We start from the raw sequence: 21,956 nt of genomic DNA on the forward strand, positions 1-21,956 counted from the left end.
AAAGCAGATTTTTATGGGCCAGAACATGGCCTATGGGTGGCCAGCTGTAGGTGGGCTTGGACATTATCTTAATGAATTGCCCAGGCATTAAGTCAGCTTTTCTATGTATCTGCTGTTATAAATGGGCTGAACTGCCTTTACTGTTTGCAGTGGTCAGTTTGAAGTCCCAGAAATGATTCTTCTCAAGAATGTGGCTAAGTGAGGCAACAGGTGATAGATTATTCCTGTAATAGATCAGAATTTATAAATATTCATATTAAATTATCATACTCATCCACTACATTGCATTGATATAAATACAGAAATGATGTAAATAGGTTATTAAAAAAAGAGCAAGGCATCTGAAGTTGATCTAAAAATAAAAATGTCCAAAGTATGACAATACTATGTCATGTCATATTAACATAGAACAAGGTAAGAACAAGAGAAGAGGATCTTTCTAGTGTATCTCGTATAGAATTGTACAAATGCACACCTGTGGACTCAGGAGCAGCATAAATTTATTTCCTTATGTAATAGTACAACTAAACTCAATAGCAAGTAAGCATTCTTCTATTCTTTATGTTGGAAAACAATGCACACAGAAGGACATACATAATTGAAACAGGGGGTTGATGGGATTGGATCACTTGGCTCCAGTCCATTTTTTTTAAATTTTTTTTTTCTCACAGATTCATTGCGTGCTCTAATGTTGCACATCCTTTCCACATATCTGATTTCTGTGAAATGGATATAACGTCCATCTGACTACAGCCTTTAGAGGGTTGGATAATGTTTATAGTGGACCTTTTGATCCTTGAATTTAAAAGACTAGACTAATATAAAAATACACACATGTGCATATAGCTTCATTCTCTATAAAGCTTGTTATAAACATTATTAGATATTAAGTATTATTGTTGTATTGTATCTGGTTTTGCTGCTACTAATCCATATTGTTGTTAGAGGCTTAAGAAATTTGCTAGTGGTCGATAACAGCTGAATTAACAAGTATGATATCGTTTAGTATTACAAGAAAAAGTGCACTGTTGTGGTATACTGTTGCACTTGTAAAGTTTCTCCTGAAATCAGGGAGGATTTCAATAGAATTATCAAAAATACCGTGCATCCTTTGTGAGAGTTTGCCATACTTCTCTGCTTGTAGTTAATGAAAATGAGCAAAAACTATGACAGCACACCACAGACAAGCTGTCCGTTGGCTGGAGCCGTTGTATCTGGAGCTCAGCAGCCCGTCTGTCCCTCAAATCTTGTTTTATGGTCATCGCCCCAAATCCAATTGCTATTTATGACAAGTACAGTGAGGGTGCCATAAAACCCCACTGGTGCTGTTATGTGGGGCTGAGCAGGAGGAGACCAACATCTCTAAGCCGCCCCACTTAAGGGGTCTTGCCTGCGTCAGGTTTAAGGGAACAGTGTAGGTAAAATGTAAATGCTAGCTGCCTTTCTGAAACTGGACAAGTCTGCAATATATCTGCTTACATGCTATATTTTGAAATTGCAGACAGAAATATTTATTTGTAACCACAACCATTCCCCTGTTTTCATTCAAAATGCAAACTCATGGAATTAAATTATTTCACTGATTTTTACCGCCTGATCTGAGACACAGAACCGAGGTATTGATATGCTAAAAAATCCTTGCTAATGTAGGTCAGTGCATCTGTTGATATGCTGTAACATGTTTGATTGCCATTATATGCTGCAAAAATTAGGAGCTGTGATTGTCCCATCTTTAAAGTGACAGATGATGATCTGTCAGACATGTGGAGGATGTGGGTGTGCACACAGATATGGATGCATGTATATGCTTATGAATATAAAAATATATAAAATGATGTGAAATAAAATATGAAGCAGGTTAAGCTTGGAATGACCACAAGCACAATGAAATCACAAGTGAGTTATGAGTATCAATAAAACTTTTATGCAACACCATATTATCATGTCTTCTGCATCTGCTGTGTCTTCAATAGAAAATCTACTTTAGAAATGTTGTGTACACCATTTTAAAATTATATGGTAGTATTTATTGTACATTTTCATCTGTAAAAGCCAGACTCCCTTTATATCATTCCATCTGGAAAGGCCCTAAAAGGAAAAATAATATATATTTTAGAAACCTACTATCTAAAATAGCATTAGTTTTCTAGCCATTGAATATCCTGTTTATATGGTATTGCATCTCAGAATTATCAGGAGCTAGCAGCTGGAAACCTCTTAGTCTTCTTTAGTGGACTCTGTGTGTGGAAATTCTTTGAGAAGTATGTTCTTAAGGGAACACATGAAGTTTTGCCATTGTATAACATCATCCTTTGATATCATACAGTGATGCACTCTGATCGAATTATCTGAGCTCTTTCCCCTTCTCCACAGAAGGCAAAGAGGGAGCAATATTTATATCTCTTAGGTATATTTCCCACTGTTACTTTCTTGTTGGTACTGTGGATAGCTTATGTAGATTTGCTTGTCTGTTGGGGGACCTTCTCTATCATCATGTAAGAGCTCTTATAGGTGCGATGCTTGCTTTCTTGGTGCTTTCTGAGTGTTTTTGAAATCCACTTAGTAAACATGGGAATAGTTTCCCACACTTTTATTTTTCTCATTAGGAGAGCCTGTGGGTATTTTTAAGTTTTTGTGGCCTGATACTCTAGCAAGTTCATTTATGTTACCAAGATCCACCTCTAATCCTGATGTGACATGACAGGACCCAAGATGAGTTTTGCTTCTGTGTCAGCACCACTGCTTTCTGTTGTGAGCTTCACACCCTTCTTCGCTAGCATCCTCTTGGGATTACCAGTGCCAGCACTTTGCTCTGTTTAAAGCATCTGAAGATGAAGCTGATGTTGCCTATCAGAATCACAGGTGCCAGAGAGGATTAACAGTGATGTTTAGGTCGTATCTAATGAATTCCTGCATCCTGCTGAGACAATCACTGCTCCCAAATTAAGGACCCATTGTATCAGAATAACTACAGTGTCCAACGCTACAAGTGTATTTCACTAGTGGAATTATGTAGAGTAGAAATTAGGACTTGCGTGCACATTTTGACAGACACTGTTTCTAAATTTAGCTTAATGCACTGATGCCAAGAGGAGAGTGCTACAAGTTACAAACTCCTTGACTTGAGTCACTTGGTGAAGCTTCCACAAATGACAGTATACCAAATGGCTGGGAGGAAAAATGTGTTATTGATAATAGTGTTTCTGAGGAGTTTCTCTTGTATGTCTGTTATAGTAGCTCCCCATCCCTTGTACTTTGGGATTTTTTTATTGTAAAAGCTTGAATACACATAGGTGGCTTTCAAAGGATGCTGTTTACTTACACAGGTAGCCTTACCTTTCAGCTTAACTGACTTCCACTGCACACTATTAGTGGTACAGCAATGCATAATATAAGTTTACTTTGCAATATATTATTCAGTTTCAGCAATCTTCTGAACTCTATACAGGACTTGTAAATTGTGGATTTAGTGGTGTTGCTAAGGAATATTCTATCACCATTCAATTTCTAACTTCTTTCAATTTCAAAAGTTGCTGAGATCTGTAAAGTTTCTGATTTGTTTTACTAGGGATCTCCAAAAGGCCCTCTTCTTACATAGAGGTGTAATTAAGTGCTTTGGAAAGAAGGTGTGAACCTCTTGGTGCAGACTTTCAGAATAGATGTAGAATCTCAGCTCTTCTGGATTCCTGAAACTTGATTTGGGGACTTGATGTCCTCAGGCTTGGCTTCTGGAGAAAAAGAAGTATGATGGCAAGTAGTAAACGCCATCCCTTGTGCCATGAAAATGAGATTTCACTTGCAAACAATTGACAGAGACACTTGCCTGCCTCTCCCTTATGTTGCTGTTGTAGGTATTTAGCTTGTATAGGGTATCTTAATCTTATTTCACTGAAATTAATTGGACAGTTCACACCTCACAGAGCTGTAGCTGCCAGGTTTCTATGTAAACATAAAACATTTCTATCAGCTATATTTAATACATCTTTTGAGGGATTTTACAAAAATTGAAATTGGACAGAGGTGCATCTGCAACGAGCATTGTGAAATCTTATTTTTCAGGTACTTTTCACCTAGAATATAACTTATAAATCTAGCTGCTAATAGTCTATATAGAGTTCATAAAGACAAGTATGTACTTTAGTGTGGCATTCAGTAGGATGGTGTATCTTTACCTGTGGGTAAGGATGTCCCATTTCCTCCCGTATCTTCACCTCACCATCTCTATTTCTTAGCCAGGCTGTCTTTTTAAATATAGTTGCTATTAGTATAGAATTGTGTAGGGAATATAACTTGTTAAGCATTCAGGGAAAGATCAGGGGAAGACCCTAGTGGTTACCCACTGTCATCACAATGTGCATTCAGCAGTTTTACACCAATTAAACAAATAGCCCAGGAGTAAAATAGGAGTTACCTTCAGGTGTTGCATGTGGGTGGTAGCAAGTGATACATTGATGCAACGGGACTACATGTCTTTGGATTTCTACTTGCTTCGGTGTAAAGCACAAGGTCCTTTCTGACCAAAAAGTTGTCAGTCTGACATATATGTGGTAGTGAATTACAATCAGAAATGTGAACCAAGTAACTGTGTAACTGCTTGCTCATCCCTCCAACAAAGGTTGCTGTTCCCACGGCAAGGACAGCTGAACAACTCATGAAGAGCAGCTTCATGAAATCCAGGAAGGTTTACATTATTGTGCTAGACTTAAACTTCTGTGGCTCAGAAGCTACTGTACAACCTGTTTGGTCATCTTGGCTGCACTGCAACCCTTGTCAGAGGTGGCACACACTTTGGTCATCTGCTTTTAACCTCCTTTTTCCAAGAGTTAGAATTTGGCACAAATTTAGACAAAATTGGGTTACAATGGGTCAGGAGAAGCAATAGCATCTATGCAGATAAACCCCACATGTACACAGCATTCTTGGGAATCTTTCTTGCGACTGGCAGCAGAAGAAGGAAGGGCAGGCTAAGAAGAAAGTGGCTGAAGTGAGTTGGGAGTAGTTACTTAATATGTTGGCTACCACTGAAACTCAAATATTATCATTAGTTTTAATCATTCAAAGACTGGAGTACCATTAAATATATCCTGATAGACTCGAGCATTTTGAAAAAGTGGTAATTTGTATAGAAGACCAGCAGTGAAAAAGCAAATTGATTAAATGGGACAGAACACTAATATTGATGAATGTCCTATTTTGTTTATTTTCTTTCAGTTTACAAGCTTTGAGGAAGGAAAAGTCCCGAGATGCTGCTCGGTCTCGCCGGGGAAAGGAGAATTTTGAATTCTATGAGTTGGCAAAGTTGTTGCCGCTGCCTGCAGCCATTACCAGCCAGCTTGACAAGGCATCCATCATCCGACTTACAATTAGCTATCTGAAAATGAGGGACTTTGCTAATCAAGGTGATCCTCCATGGAACTTGAGAATGGAAGGACCTCCACCTAATACATCAGTAAAAGGTATGGAGTAAATATGTTGTATAGTATCGAATATGGCAGCCTTTAGTAACCTCTAAATTGAAATTTTTACCATCATCCTTTCTTCTTTCCCTGCATATCAAATCCTTTAAAGGGATACAAATGTGGAAATCTGAGGTCTGCATGAGAAAGACACCATGTGAAGGTGAAATAAACCTCTTATTTTATTATTTTTTTTTTTTAATTTAACAACAAACCTATTGATGTAACTATTACAGCTGTAAGTCTTCTGGGTGACGTAGACTAAATTGTTTGAAGTTATTTAGCAATGATTGTGTTGCTTTGTTTTAGTATTTTATATAAGGATGCATTTGAGAGGAGCATGGCATTATTCCTTGCTTTGAGGACTCGGTCTCTTAATTCTCTGGCTAAACCTTAAAGGCAGAATCATGTATTTCTGAAGTTCGAGAGCATCACATCCGAATTTTTAAATCTTCACGTTATAGGCTAGGATTTTATTTATCATCTTGTAAAGTGTATAGAAATTATTTTGACTTCTGAGCCAGTAGGCATCTATCAACATTTCAGCTGAAATTTTAAACACCCTCTTTTCATGCTCAAATAAACAGTTGGGCAGCAAAATCAATGTTTTAGACATGAGTTGCCACAAAAGTCAGGTAATAGAGGAATCAGACACTTATTTTAGAGCTGTGTGCGTGTTGGTCCTCAATAGTGTTTCCAATGACTTACGTAAGCTGGACTTTTTTTTTTTTATTTTTTTGTTTTTACTCACGCTACTTATGTAGATGAGTGTGGTCTTGCTGTCTGATAAGTATTTTAAATTAGGGAGCAAGTTACATTAACAGAACTCAAAGTTACCAAAACCTGGGAATTGTGGTTGTCCTGGCTTTGACAGCACAGAAGACTACCCTGTTTTATTTTAGCTACTGATCTCATATTTTGGAGGAAACTTATTTTGGAAAGAGGCATATGAGATTTGAGCACTTCAGGGTTTTTTTCCACACATTATGAAGCTTGAACTCTTCATCTGCACTAAACTAGATAGACTCTATATACCATGAGGCAAAAGAAAAAGCCACCTTTAAGGGTGGAAGGAGGAGAAGGAAATAGAATCTTATTTATCAGCCCACAACTGCCCATGAAGTGTTACTGATATTGATGGTGCAAAGGGCTTTTACCTGCTCTTGCATTTAAAGGAAGCAATACTAGTTAAGGAAAGTTATAATTTTCAACGGACAGAGATAGACATGGAGGGCAAAAAACAAAGGACTTTCAGGCTGATGATTTAGTAGCTGGACATATTTGTGTCATTGCATATATTTCATTTATATTATCTGCCACATCATATATAATTTTCATGGAGAAAAAAAAAGGTGGTAATTACATCATCCAGAGCATAAGTGTAACATGGTTCATCAGGCTTCTGATATAATATGCAAATGTTCCCCATTTTTTCCAAGATGAGAGTTTATTCTTAGGCAATTAAATGGTGTTTCAAGGCGGATGTAAAGTGGGACTCTGCTGTACGATCTATGATGTGTCTGATAAAATAAATAATTCCTCCCAAAGTTCCTGTAGCTAACAGACATACAGTGCTGTCCCATATTACGGAAAGTCTGATCTCTGCAGATCTCTATGTATGTTTTCAGAGTATCTGGGATCTGTTTTTCATTATCCTCTTGTGGAGTATATACTTGAATATTGTAGCTTCCTTTTTGTGCAAAGATTCTAATGAAGAAAAGAATTTTAAGGGTGAACAAAACCTTATTCATGGATGACAGCATAAATAGTCTGGCCTAGATTATCACATTTCTCCCTATAAAAAAGCTAGGTCAATATTTAATGTCTTTTCACCCTATCTGATATAATAATCCTGCTTCTCCCCCCATCTGGTGATATAGTTCCCATTCCTCTAGGCATATGGGGTGTGGGGGAGCTGGGGAAGAATTTTTGCTCTTCTCCTTCCCTGTTTGAGTATTCAGCTTTATACTAACTAGGATTATATTATTTATGTGTCAGTGTATTGAAATAATGCTTGATGAAACAGTGTTTCATTGTGTGAGAATTCCCCATAAGCAGCTTTAACTGTATAGTAAAGGTATATTTTATTACTTCACCAGTTCTCCTTACATAGAAACCTGTTAACACACTCTGATCAAACATTCATGAAATTACATCAAAAGAAATTAATTTTCATTTATTAAGGTTACTTTTTGCTGCCCTTGAAGAAGTTCATATGGATAAACAAGCTCACATAAATAGCTTGCAGCTTCACGTGAAGTATGGTTGCTAATCCTACAATAAAACACTAGACATCATACTTTGTACGTGCCCAAGCAGTCTTCTGAATAGACTTAAAGGTATTTGGAAAATTATATGAGGTAGTTACATTGTGTAGGCAACTGCTTTTTTCTGCCCCCTCCCCCCCCCCCCCCCGCTCTTCCCCCAAATGTGTTGGTCTGCTTGTGTTAATAATTAAATTTCAAAGCTTAGTTTTAAATTTGGCCCCCAGTACTGTACAGCAATTTAATAATTTTAATTTAGTATTTCAGGAAGGTCCTTTACTCTGCCCTGTATTTATCACAGCTTTTCTTAAAAGTCTATAAAGGCTGATGAGTTTGTTTTCTTATGCCTATTGTATAGCGATCACTACAAGTTGTGCTTGCAAATGAACACTCAGGTAATTCCATGTAATATTTTCAGAGTCAATTACTTCATGGAAATATTTTGAGCAATTGGAAAGTAACAGATAGTTTTCTCCATTATTTTAGATATATATGTATTGTTATAATACAGATCAAATCTACAATGAACATTATGCATTATTCAAGAAATGACCAGGCATTCTCAGCAGTGTTTCAGCTAAATAACTGATGATTGTAACCTTTAAAGAAATCTCATTGTGGTGACTATTGGTAAATCATTTCTCCATTCATAGTAATCTTTATTTAGAGGCTATCTAGAAATCATTATATCTTTTATTAATCTTAAAAGCAATAGCCAATGATTTGACATTTGCTAAAAATGGATAAATTTTCCATCTTCTAATACAGCAGATTTCAGTCAATTTTTTTTGGTACATTGTCTAAGGCTTTCTGTATGTAGGAAGTATTAGTCCTTGTAAACAAATATGCACACAACTTGCAGCAAATTTGTTTCAAGATTACAGTTCTTAAAGACCAGGACATGAATCTTATATGGCAGAAAAATAAGCAAAAAGTTATTTAGAGTCAGTAGTCAATTGTTATTCTTTGCATACTACATACAATATATTGTGAATAACAGTACTATTCTTCTCTGGTTCCATCCCTCCAAAAGTCTTTGTTTGACCCTGATATTTAAGGGTTATGTTCCAGGGAGAACACTAAATGAGCTGCTGATCAATTTTTTGCACTCCTAGTTGAGTTTTCTGAAAGTTCTGATCTGGGAATGGGAGCATTTTTATAGCGTATACTGTGTGTTCAGCCAGTAAGTGGTGCTTTACATGGCATGGCACTTGAAGTCCTCTTGTGCGTTCTGATTGCCTGACCCTTACCAGGGCCTTTCGTCCTTTTCCAACATCAGACTCCTGTGAGACCCTTCATATTCTGGAATATTGTCTTCAAATGATTGACTCCAAATTTCTTTATATTTTTAGCATAAACTGTTGCTGAAATTGTTCAAAGATCATGCAGCTTTTTATGTTCTTTTCTGCTGTGTTGTAGGTGTTTTTACCAAGCCATGTTTTCTTCCTTCTTTTCAAGTGAAGAGAGGAAGGGAAGAGGAGGAGTGTGAGGCACTGTGATGTTCTCTGGTGTGCTGAATGTCTTTGGCCCATGTAAAGTCATGCCATGTATTTCCTTTCTGGGCAATCTCTGGGATGCTGGTACTGACTCAGGACCACTGTCACTACAAAAAGGGGGGTCGTGACTCTTTGTCTTGAACAGAGTGTTTGCCATTTCTGGCTTTTTTGAAGCAGCAATTAAACCCAGCAGTCTGTGCCTAATTTTGCAAATCCTTATCCTGGAAATTTGCCATGATAACATCAAAACAGTTATTAGATTTTCATTCCTTTTTAGCTGAAGTGAGGTTTTCATTTCTGTCTTTAAAGATACAAGTGTTTGTGCAAGGCCGTGAGTTTAACATCCTGCTTAATGATGTGACATATGGAAACTAGAGTATGTAAAACAACTTTGGGTGTGTCTTTTCTTTGAATGAAAAATGTAATTGTGGGATTATCCACAATCTCAAGTTAGAAGTGGGTTTATCATGAGGTTTGGGTTTTTTGGGTTTTTTTGGTTTTTTAAGCCAAATCTTTACATTTTAGGTTACATAAATAAAATAATCTTACTTATCTTCTGTAAGAGAAGAGGTGAATGGCACATTCTAGCTGAGGAGTGAAAAGGACTTCAGTAAATAGTACTGACTGACTGGTAGATTGCGCGAGAATGTCACCTTTAGTTTAGCTGTCGTCTTTTAGCGTTATGTGTTCTGCAATTAGGTAGTTTTACACATCTGTGTTCTGGAATTAACATATATCAGTATGAAAAGAAATCAGATGCTGTCAAAAGTGTTTGTGGTGAACTGAAATTTTTCTTGTCCAAATTGTTCTAGTCCAATGTAACTATGACTCTGACATGTTACTTGCAATAAAGCATTCAATGTTACTTCAATTCTGCATTGGTAATGAAATAAAACAAAATGTTTTGATAATCACAAGAAGAAAAATTATACTTTAAATCAAAATTACTCCTGTTTCCTTCAAACTAGCATGTTTTTCAAAGGATCCATTCTTAACATAAGCAAAGTATGTAAGTATAGGTTGAACATGAACTTGATGTCTTATCATACTATGGAACTTGGGGTCGAGGAAATAAGTCCAGCAATTTGAATTCTCTGGGAAATAAAATAAGCAATAATGATAATTGTTATCCCAAATGTCAAGTGGCATTACTTTCATTAATTTAAGTACCTTTTTCTAATAATTTTTATGCTGGATATGTATGCATTTTTAAGAGACAAATAAATGGTTCTCTTCTGAACAATCTTATTGTAGAAACCCTTTAAATAACATTACCTGTTGTTAGTCTTTTATATTTTAAACTGAGTGTTGTCTCCTGAGCAGGAGATGCAAGATAGTACAAGCCTTTCCCTGCCAAACCACACAAGCCTTACACTAGGAGCTGCCTTCTCTTCTAAACCACCACACAATTCTGTCTCAGGGAAACCATCTATAGGGGCAAAGAAATAAGGATTACTTTCTTCCCCAGTGTTTGTGGCCTAAGACATTGTTTTTCACTGTTAAGAGGTGGAAATGTCAATCAGATGATAACAGTGTAACACAGATGAATTGGTGGTATGGCTTGTTATGAAAAGGGTCTCCAAATCTGGCCGTCTCACTTCGTGTGGAACTTATGCTCTTGTGCTGGAGAATTTTTGATAGCGCCATAATTTACTTCTCCCTATCTTGCAGATGTTTTTCTTACTCTTATGAGAATCTAATTCCTGTTTATGTGTAGGCCACTATAAAGTGCTCTGACTGTGTACCAGTATCAAACACTGATTGTAAACATAATGCCTATCCATTGTAAACCTCTTTATGTAGCCAGAGGGTCAGTGCAGCCATAGGAGTAGGTAGCTCAGTCATTGACCTGTTACATAGGTTAAAAAAAAGATGATTAGGTGTTGTTTGAATGTAGGAAACAAGTGCTGGAAATTTCAGACAGTCAGTGGTAAAACATTAATGTTCTTTGTGAGAATTATTGATGGTTTTCTAGTATGAAAGATTTGGAACCCAAAATGCGGTAGCTCTGTTTGAATCTCATTGTGATAGATAAGACGAATTGAACACTGGACTCGGAGTTGGTGGTTGCCTAGTGACAAGTGATCATGACCTGATTGCTTTCAATCTCTGCAAATGGAGGAGGGTGCCAACCAATATATTCAGTGCTTTTGAGGGACTAATTGCCTAATGGGGAAACTTACATGTGAAATTGATTGTGAGGAAAAATTTTGATGGAAAAATTAGAATGAAAGTTGACTAGAACTCTTGAAGAAAAATTTATGAAATTATGGTTTCCTATGCACCTGAAAATTATAAAACTGCATCCTTTTTCAGAATTAAAGTGAAATCAATAATTTGAAAAAAAATATGTATGTGTATTTATGTAAAACTTTGGGAATAAAAGGGAAATATATAGCAATTAAGATAAACTGGAATGTCTGAGGTGCAGAAAGTTGACAAAGACAAGCAGAGACATTAAGGAAAAATCTAGCAGGATTAGAAAAATTAAAGAAAAGTCAGGTTTATGTGTATTAGCAATGGAAACAATTCTGGCAATGGTATAGGCTCATTAGCAGTAAGGTATAGTAAAATTTCTACTGATGCAGGAAAGGCAGGAGAGCTTCATACAGGTTTCTTTAAGTGCTTGCCTGTACAGAATCCATTCTACAGGTCTTTATAGTTCAGGTTAGTGTTAATGGCAGTGTTCAGGGAGCATATACAATCATAATCATCAACAATACAAAAACTTGGGGAAGAGAATTCTGCTGTCAGTTCATAGTTTGGTGGACTTGGAAGTGTTAGGTTTAGGTTTACAGTTGGACTCGAGGACCTTAAAGGTCTTTTCCAACCTAAATGATTGTATGATTCTATGTCATAACTTCTTGATCAAAATGTGGGTTTTGTCATCTTGTTCGTTCCTCCTAGTTTCTCCTTCAAGCTCCTTGTGCAAAAGCATTCTGCCCCTGGAATCCAAATGCTGGAGTCCCAAGCATGAGGCTCTAAGAACTGCCTGCCCCATGTTTGAATCATACCCATACCTGATGAATGCCATCTCTGTCTTTACTGCTGGAGAAACAAGAAATCTTTCTTTAGTGTCTGAATCAAACTTTAGAACTACCTGAAAAACAAATGGGTATAATTCTTAGATGTGCCAAAAAAAGCAGATCTTCCCAACAGGGCGGGGAAACCCCTGACGTCTCAGTAATATCCACTGGCATTGCCCCACTCTGGTTGCCATAGTTCTGTGTTGCTTCAGTAGGTTACCTCCCAAGGTACAAGCAAGGGACCCTGAAACTCTTGGGCATCATCATCCTGAATCTCAGCTTGCAGTGTTTCTCAGACATTCCAGAACTGTCAAATAAATTGTCTTTTATGTGTTCTTCAGACAAGGATCGGATTACCTCTGATATCGGCCTGATACAACTTTCAGCGTCATCCATTCTTTGCACTGCTGGTGTTGTGAAGTTTGCAGTACTGAGCTGTCTTAGCCTCAAAGCAGTTGTAGGCAAAATATTGGGTAAATTCTTCCACTAAAGGGATAAAAGTAAGATTGTATATTTTTTCAACAAACGTGGATAAATGGAAAGTAATTCTTAGAAAACAAACCCAGCTTAATTTTCTGAAATTGTAAGTCCAGTTAACTAGGATATGCATTGTATACTGAAGTATTTGTAAGGCATTTGACTTACTAGTGTGTAAGAATTATGGTTTTAAAACACTGGAAGAGCATTATATTGGCAGAACCAACCTAAACACGTTAACTGTATAACTGATGGGTCTTGGAAAGCAGACCAAAGTGAAAGATAGTATTAAGAAAGGAGTTTCTGTGGCTTTCTGCAGAAACCACTCTGGGCATGATCATCAATGAACTGGGAGTGAACATGGCATAAGTGCTGTTTTAAAATTTGCAAACTACAGTGATGTTTGGATCATAGACAATGATCTGCAGCTTTGTAAGTCAAACCTCCTAAAATTTATTTATTTCAGTATAATGAAATGGAATATATTATTATTGTTATATTCATTTTTATCTTTGCTGTCCTAAACTCCAAGCTACTGGTTGTTGCTTTGTAGTTAATTTTGTTACAAGACTTTAAAAGGTTTTGGTTTTCTTGTGATGCAGAACAGGCATGATGGGAAAAGCATTTCAAGTTCAGCTCTCCCTTTTTGCATGAACAAAGGCATAAAAAGAACATACCTGATCCTTCCAGTTCTGCTAGCAGAAATGATAGAATGATTTAGTTTCTCATGGTGCTTTATTTGTATCGTAAAAAGTTCTATCCATCACTTCTGTGGAGACACAAAACATTTACTGCGGGTAACAAATTAATACTCTTTCTAAAATGTTGTCAATCAGATGTCAGTCCCTGTAAGAGTTGTTTATTGCTGGAACTCCACCTTACAACTTAACAATTAAATAGGAAAATAACCAAACAGTAAGTGTTTTTAAGAGCAAGGAAATAGAACCAGGTGACTTTAATGTCTTTTTTCTCACTCCCAGCCACTACTGTATTTTCCATTCTATTACACTGCAATTCATCTTCCTTTTACTTGTGCTGTTACACTGACTTGGTTGGGTTTGCATTTTCATTATGTTCTTTTAATACAGTTTCTTTTTCTTAGGCATTCTTTCTATTTTTTTTTTTTCTTTCTCTCCAGTCCTTAGCTGGAACACCAAATATGCATAATGTCTTCCTCTTGTACTCAGCTTCCAGTGTTGACTTTCCTTTTTGTAGTCCTGTATTTTTCTCTACGTGTTTGCATTCTCAATGCAGTCTTGGTAATGAAAACAACCTGGTGAAGAATATTAATATTTAAAAGAAACTCAAAAAGGTTTTTTTTTTTTAACTTTTCACTCCATTTTTTCTTCCTTCAATGTGCATGTCTTTCTGTGCACAGTAATCCTCGCTGCGTCATTCAAGATTCGCTCCTGAGTTGAGAACATACCTTCCTCATTCCAGCTAGAAGATGGTGGGCATTGTCATTATAGTTCATGGTTGAGAACATTGACAATATTGGCTGAGTGGGTTTGGCAAGAGCGTGGGCTTCAGATTGCAGAGGTAAATATGTTGGAGGGAGAAGAGTACAACAGTTACATTGGCTCCAGCCTTGGTGATGATGGTACAATAAGCCAGGGAAAACTTTCAGATTAAGAACAAGTTAATTTCTTGTCATTATATAATGATATGGATTTTCATTCAGTAGACGTTTCTATGTAAAAGTCAGTGCCATGACAGTCCACTTTTCCAAAGCTCTTAATAAAATGTTTCCATATGATTTTTACATTCATGTTTTATGTTGTATGGGTTAGCTCCAGGTGGTCTTTTTTAGAAGCATGAATATCTTCAATTGTATGTGCAGTCTACATAACTTTTTCAAATAATGCACATGATGGGGTTAGACAATTACAGATGTGCAATAAATCCGGTGTGCCAAAAGCTCTTGTTCTGCTTTTTGCTTTTAGTAATCAGAAACAGACAAAAAGTAATCACTGCTGTAGTTTTTGATACGTAAAATGAAAAAAAGGCTGTTGCTATCTGTAGATTGCAATATCCAATAGAGCTTTTGTTTGTCTTTTTGTTCTTTTCTAAACAGAAGAAAAGTGCCTTTGCTATGAAGACTATTTTGGACAGAGCCTCAGTAAAGCTTAGTATTGTAGTGCTCCATATTGCAAAAGAAAGTGGTTGAGCAATTGGATCTTGTGGTTGGATTTCACAGTTTCAGTATAGCTATCATACCTTAGTCTCCTCAGCTGAGCAGAGAATGTAAGGACATACTCAAAGTCCTGTGAAATTCAATAGAGCTTAGCCTTTGTTTCTTCTATTAATGTAGTTTATTGGTTTTCTGCGTCATCTGAACTTCTACCATGTATCTCCAGTTGAATGACTGCTTCTTTTAGACCTTGTTGAGTCTATTGCAGAGATAATAAATACATCTCCATGAAGAGCTGAAGAAATAGATTAACTAAATGATAATGAATGTGGCAGAGACCTTAAAAAAAACAAACAAAAAAACCCAACCTGAAACCAAACAAAAAAAAAAACCAGACAGGGAGCCATGTCCTTATTAGTACGTAGACAAGAGGGAATAAAATAGTGTGAATGAATAGGCTTTTATAAGATTTCTTTTACCAAGAGTTACATCACTTTATATTACAAGTAAAAAATTATGACTCAAAGAAAATATTTTGCCTCAAGTGAAAGAAAACACACAAACTCTTTTTTTAAATGGAAAGAGTAAATCTGTGTTTCCCATCTCATATGTTTGCAGTTATATATTTATTAGTATTTTTCAAAGTGACTGTCACAGTATTTAGAGTAAATAATAGTCAGAGCCCTGGGAATGAAGTTTGAAGTATATGGATTTAATAATAATTCTTATTTTCATGTAATAGTTATATTGGATACCTGTGGTCAGGAGAGCAAGATTTAGATACTGAAGGTAGACCCAGCAATTTTAAAAACCAAAGTGCGGTGATTTTCTATCTATGTAAGATGCAAGTATAACCACAGTCTGACCAAAGTTTGACCACACTATCAACGCAGCTTAATTTCTGCAACTGTTCTCTTTGAAGCCAGAGGAAGGAAATCGAGTTTCCACCAAATCCCTATGCTCTTGTGGTCTCCCATTTCAATCAGGGATATAAAGTAGAATACAATGAATCCATAGTAAAGACTTTCCCAGGACATTAGAGAGATCAGTAAAAACTGTTTTCATTAGCTGTCTGTAATTAAAGAACACCCTTCATAGAGAGCTTAGAATTTAGAGAACATGTAAGCCTCTATATCTATCCAAGATTGCAAGCAAATAAGAATCTCCACGCAGTTGGGGACTTAGGTGTTGTTTTAAAATATTGAGCTCCCTTAAGAAACATCTTTTCTGTTTATTTGCTATCTTTTAAGCCAAGGTGAATATTTTTAATTTCAAAGGTTTTAGTCATACTGTGATTTCTGTTCATAGGGAAGGAAAGAAAGGCAAAACCCTAATAAACTGCTTAACTCCAGTTGTGCCACAGTCTTCCTTGTAAATGGAACTGTTAGAAAATGCTTACCTTAATTTCAGTGCTTGAGCACGTCACTCCCTATAATTCTTACTTGCAGAGTTAGCAGAGTGCATCTGCACAAGCATGTGTGTGTTGTCACTTTGCGTTCTACTTGTATCATATAAAAATTGTTTCTGCTTTGCTTTGCATGGGGTGATGCCACATGCAAGTACAAAATTTCGTGTCTTACTTCATCATCTGGAAAGTCATTAAATGCATATTCATAATATAAAAGGAAGAGGTAGAAATATTTTTGTTCACATTTTTATACATATGGACAATTTCCAAACATTACCTATAGCAAGCAGAATAATATTGTCAACGTTACCTCACTTCAAATTTATAGAAAACCACAGTTGTGTAAAGGTTTAGGAAAAATAAAGAACTGGGTTTTTTGTTTGCTTTTTTAAGTACGTATGACGTTTCTACAACTATCAGAGCAGCTACGTTTATATATCCCCTTTCAAATTTGAATTGCTGTATATGCTAGCTGTTTCTCATCTTCCTGATGAAGCGGAACAGTGCTGATAATGCTAATAGAGAAATTGAGGCATATACAGATTTAAGGCTCGCTTTTCAAAAGAGCGCAGCACCCCAACTGGGGCCAGATTTCAAAAGATCTCTGATCCTATTCAGCAGCAAAATAAATAGCCAGATTTTCAAAAGATTTCAGCACTTTGGTAATCTGATCATAAGAAGCAGCTGCTGAGCACATTTGCAAAGCCAGCCAAGAGTGACTTGTTCAGTATCACGAGAAGTGTGTGGTAGAGCAGGGAATAGAGCCCTCTTCCCACATCCCAAGACTAAGAGTCCAGTTCTTAAGCAATAATGCTATCTTCACATCCTTTGCAAGAATACTGTATTTAATGAGCTTTTCATTAGGAAATTTAACCCATGTCTGTGAGGAGAGAATTTTCAGAATAACATTAAGATTTACACTCAGGGTAGATAATGAGGCAAGTAAATAGGAGGAATATTGCTAATCCATTTTATATCAAAACTCTGTGTTACCTTGTCTTAATTAGGTATATCTTAGAAAAAAATCCCTTCAGTATTTTTTAAAGATTTTGTAGTCCATTACCAATCTTTTAAGTGTCACAAGAAAAAAATTAGAATAACAAGGTATTCTAAAAAAACCTACAGAAGCCTGTAGCAAGTATACTGTATGGCAAGTCAGGTGTGATTTTCTGTGGACTTCCACCCTCATACCACATTCTGAGGGCATAGTGTTTATTTTTGTTTACATTTTAAATGTTTCTTTCTGTCCCTTCCTAGAAATGAAGAAATGGGGTGTTTATTTTCTTCTTCTGAAGATAAATATTTTGGTTGTTTATTTAATACTTTAGCACACTGTTTTCTCTTTACCCTTATACGTCAGGCTGTTTCTGCTTATTTTGTGCATAAACGCTGTTACTTACTCTTCTTGTCCTGCTCTCTGTAGTTTCTGTCGCTGTGCTTTTTTTTTTTCTCTGCTATTCTGTTGCTCCAACATCCTGTCCTTAAGACTTAAAGGGCAAGTTTTCTTTCACAAATATTACTAAGGAACTGAGAGGAAAATTAACAGCTCACCTAACCTCATCATACATTTTGCTTTTGTAATTAGTTTCTTCAACAGCCTCATGGAGACTGTTGATTCTCCAACAAGCTCATTAAACATTTAGGAACTGTATTCTTCATGCAGACAGCTATGTTGAGAGGCCATTTGGCAGCCTTGAGACTAAAAGCTCCAACATTTTACAAGGTCTACATATTGACTCGCCCATCACTAGCTTGGACTGAGCCCAACAGATGTTTCTTGGGTAGAAGCATCAGGCAAAGCCAGTGCTCAAACAGCTTTCCAGTGTGTGCTTACTGGCAGTTTTGCTGTAATCTGGTCTCCAGCAGTGATGATGCCAGATAGTGAACATGGCACAGGATGATCTTTGAAGATGCTCATATCTGTCCTGAAAGGGTTGTTATTTCACCTGCCAAATAGGAAGGTGAATTTTGGTGACAGCCTCTGTTCAGTCTGAATTGAACTGCACACTAAGGGATGATAGATATGATGGTCGTGAGATGATTTGCTCTTGAAGTGCAGAGCACTTGCAGAACTGTTTTGTTGAGGTACAGTCTTGAGCAGCTGTGATAAGCATCCAGTCTGACTTCTTGCAGACCCTAGACAGAGAACCTCATCCAGTATTTTCTGCATCTGTTTGAGATACAGGTTTATCTCTTTGGAAAGTATCTAATGTTGATGTAAAGCATTTAGATGATAAAGAATCAACTACATCCCTGGGCAGGTTGTTCCAATGGTTAATTACTGTCACTGTGAAAAAAGTGTGCCTCATATGTAGTCTTATTTCAGCTTCAGCTTCCAAACACTGGATCTCGTTATGCCTTTTTCACTAGATTAATGAGCTGCCTACTGTCAGAAATCTCTTCCACATGTAGGTATTGTGATCCTCTTAACCTTCTTTTCAGTAACTAAATAAATCGAGCTTTCTTAGTCTTTCACTGTAGGGAATGACTTTCAGAAGTCTAATCACTCTTGTAGCTCTTACTTGAGTCCTATCCAATTTTCTAACACATTTTCACAATGGAAGAAACCACAGCTGAACACAATATTTCAGTAACAGTGTCATAAAAGCCTGAAGTAAAAATTGCAGTATCTATTCCAGTGTGGTATTCTCTGGTTTATCCCAGTGACATATATTTGATATGCATTTTGATGTAATATGAATGGCTTTTTTTTTTTTTTTTTTACTTTGGGAATTAACATGAATTTCTCTCTCATTGTGGTGGTTCTGGATTCCTTTTGCTGATAAGGCTTGAACAATGTCGAGAGGTAAATTCTCAGGAATAATGGTGAATGCTGAAGGTTACCCTTGGTTTGCATTTTGTTTCAAAGTCATAATTATTTCAGTAGGAATAGGCTGTAGTAGAGAGAACTGAACTTAGAGAGAAAGTACCGCAAGGTGAGATTGGGGAAGTAATCTTCTGGGGAAAGTGGCTTTCACAGTACGATATTGAATGGGCCAGGATAGGTACAAGTGCGATGTTAGCTTACCTACAGAATTCGGAACATCTCTGGAGACTAACATCTGTCCAGGATTGCCCGAAGAGTTCCTTATGCCACCTTTCAGTCTGGTACCTGTCTTATTCAGGCAACTTGCATTGGCATCAATTTCATATCTGGACAAAAGAAACTGGAGCACAGCCAAACTAAGTCAGCTCAGGAGATCCTTCCTAAGCATGCACAAAAGGTTTCCTTCCACCCAGACCTGCCCCAAAGTCACCTCTACACACACGCACACAATCACAACCCTAGTATTGTGGTGCACAGAAGTTAGGGCTCTGCAAGGAAAAGTAACTCACCTCCTAAGACAGCATATTAACTGGAACGAGAATTTGTATGGAAATAGGAAGAAAATAACTCTGAATCCAGACTTCTCTTGGTTCAAAATTAGAATTGAGTCGACTCAGCCTATCTGCATGATTTGAGTTCAGCTGTCTCTAGTACTTCCAAGTAATGAAAAGACATGAGCCTTGTCTTTAAGAAAAAGTGGCTTCTTCAGAGGCAAGTAGTTTCTTCACAAGTGTAAATGAAGTTGCAGGTTTTGCTGGTGACTTCCTTCAGTTTGTGTTCTCAACAGTAAATTCTGTAAGTAACAGAAAAAGGTTTCAAGCTCTCAGCCATTTACTGCTGTGAATTGCTTTGGGAGAAAGATATTTTACTTTCTGTTTAATCCCATACAAAAGCTGTCTCCTCAGACTTCTGGGTCGCTTCCTTTAACTTTCCAAAACTGCAGTTGCATTCAGTTAACTTTCCTAGCCCAGCCAGCAATCTTTGGTCAGCTCAGGGGAAACCGTGCTTCAGTCCTTACTTCAGAGGCTTGGGATTTCATCTGTCCTCAAAAATTTGGGGCAATTCCTTCAATTCTATGCTACATTAAAGGAAGCAATATCAGAACTTTAGGTCTTGCTTCTTGTTTGTTAAGTAAGAAAAGAAAACCCTTGGATCTGAAGTGATATCACTCACCACTGCCCTGCCCAACAGAAGGCTGCTGGGAGGAGATTGGGTGTACTCTTACAGGCAGACTGAAGAGGGAATTGACCCTCTATCTCTGTTACTTTCTTCCCTCATCTCATGTTCTCCAAATGACAATTTTTCAATTTACCGTACCCGTATTTGCCCTAATTTCTTCCCAAAAACTACTTACTAGGGTTGTGTTACTTGGAACACTAGCCAGCATTTAAGAATGCTTTGGCCTCTTTGCACACACTGTTGGTTATGAGTTATCCATGGATAAATTGGATAACTGCATTCATTTGCAAGACTTCTCTACAGAACTTTTAAAACACTCTTTTAAAAGGGAAACCTAAATATTAATATCTAATATTTGAGAGGAAAGTAAGTCAGGTTACAGATTATTTCTGCTATTAGTGGGGTTCTTTGTGTATATATAAATGTATTTTAGTAAGTTACAACAGAGTAACAAGAAAGTTGAAATAATCTGAATCCATCTGTAGTATATTTTATGCTTCTAACAATTTCAATTTAATGTCTCCATTTAGTTTCATACTGATCATTTATACTGACAAAAAGAAGGAAAAGAAAACAAGGAACCTGTCATCAATCATTCATTTAATCAAGTAGCAAAAGTAGATAAATAAACATACTGAGTTAATTATTCTTCTGTACGTAATGATTGACAATAATGTTAATTTATTCCCTTTTTTAACCTTTGACTGTCAGTATAGTTGGGATTAATAGGCACTGACAAAATGAGAAGAAATAAATTTCTGATAGCCACTGAACGTTGCTAGCGTTGGAGTGTTTTCCCCTGCAACTTCTCCCTGAAGATGTATCAGATCTATGTCATGTGTTATTTTTCACACTTTTTTGTGCCATGTTTCATGCCATTTTGGTGATTGCTGTTAGTTTACAGACATATGGCCAGGAATATTTTATGAATGAAGAGGTTTCTGGGATACACAATATTACTTTTTCACATTTATATGAGAATTGTAATTTGAACATCTCAAAATACTTTGCACCTGTTATTGCAGAGTATATTCAAAAGCTAGCAAAAAAGACAGTGTTACAGCTAATAACTTATGTTATCTGCTCCATCAGTCAGACAGCATTTCTTCCATAGTGAATCCTCTATTCCCACTTTGCAATGTTTTACTGGGTCCATCCAAAGGGAAGAGGGGATTTTCAGGCCCTTTGACTTACAGGTGCAGAATTCCCAAAGCAGCTTTCCCTGTTAAGAGTGCAGGAAGGGTAGCTCAACCCCCTCTCCCAGCTTTTCACCACCAAATTGTGTCCTTGTGTGTAAACAGGCACCTAAATAGGTTCCAGTTAATCAGTTATTCTAGCTTCTAAAATGTCTTTCTGTAATGATACTCCTGTGGATTAGTAAAAGCTGTCCTGAACAATATGTGAAGAGGACATTTTGCAGCTTTTTTTGAAATACTGTGTAGTATTTCATTCAAGTAAGTGGAAGGCATAGTGTATGGCATGCTTTTCATCTAGCTTGAATGGTGTATTAAATGCACAAAATACTTCAGTTTTTCTGTTAGATATAATCTGGTTTAATTCAGGAGTTTTTCCTGCAGTATTTCAGTAAAAGTGTTGCTACATATTTCAGAGATAAAAAAGCTTTGCATGTGGATCTATGTGTTTCTGTAACTGAGCCCACAAATTTGTATTTCACAGATTTTGTGTTTGGAT

At 36.8% G+C, this 21,956-nt stretch overlaps 1 protein-coding gene across 1 annotated transcript in view; it reads left to right on the forward strand.

Moving 5' to 3' along the window:
- The window catches only part of NPAS3 (neuronal PAS domain protein 3), a 625,842-nt gene that overhangs the window by 182,226 nt on the left and 421,660 nt on the right, over positions 1-21,956 (forward strand). Inside the window, exon 3 of the mRNA XM_010583986.1 lies at positions 5,212-5,456. Coding sequence (XP_010582288.1) covers positions 5,212-5,456 — 245 coding nt within the window. The remainder of the gene's footprint in view (positions 1-5,211; positions 5,457-21,956) is intronic.

The sequence above is a fragment of the Haliaeetus leucocephalus genome, unplaced genomic scaffold (assembly GCF_000737465.1).
Source record: "Haliaeetus leucocephalus isolate CR32 unplaced genomic scaffold, Haliaeetus_leucocephalus-4.0 Scaffold932, whole genome shotgun sequence".
Taxonomy (NCBI): domain Eukaryota; kingdom Metazoa; phylum Chordata; class Aves; order Accipitriformes; family Accipitridae; genus Haliaeetus; species Haliaeetus leucocephalus.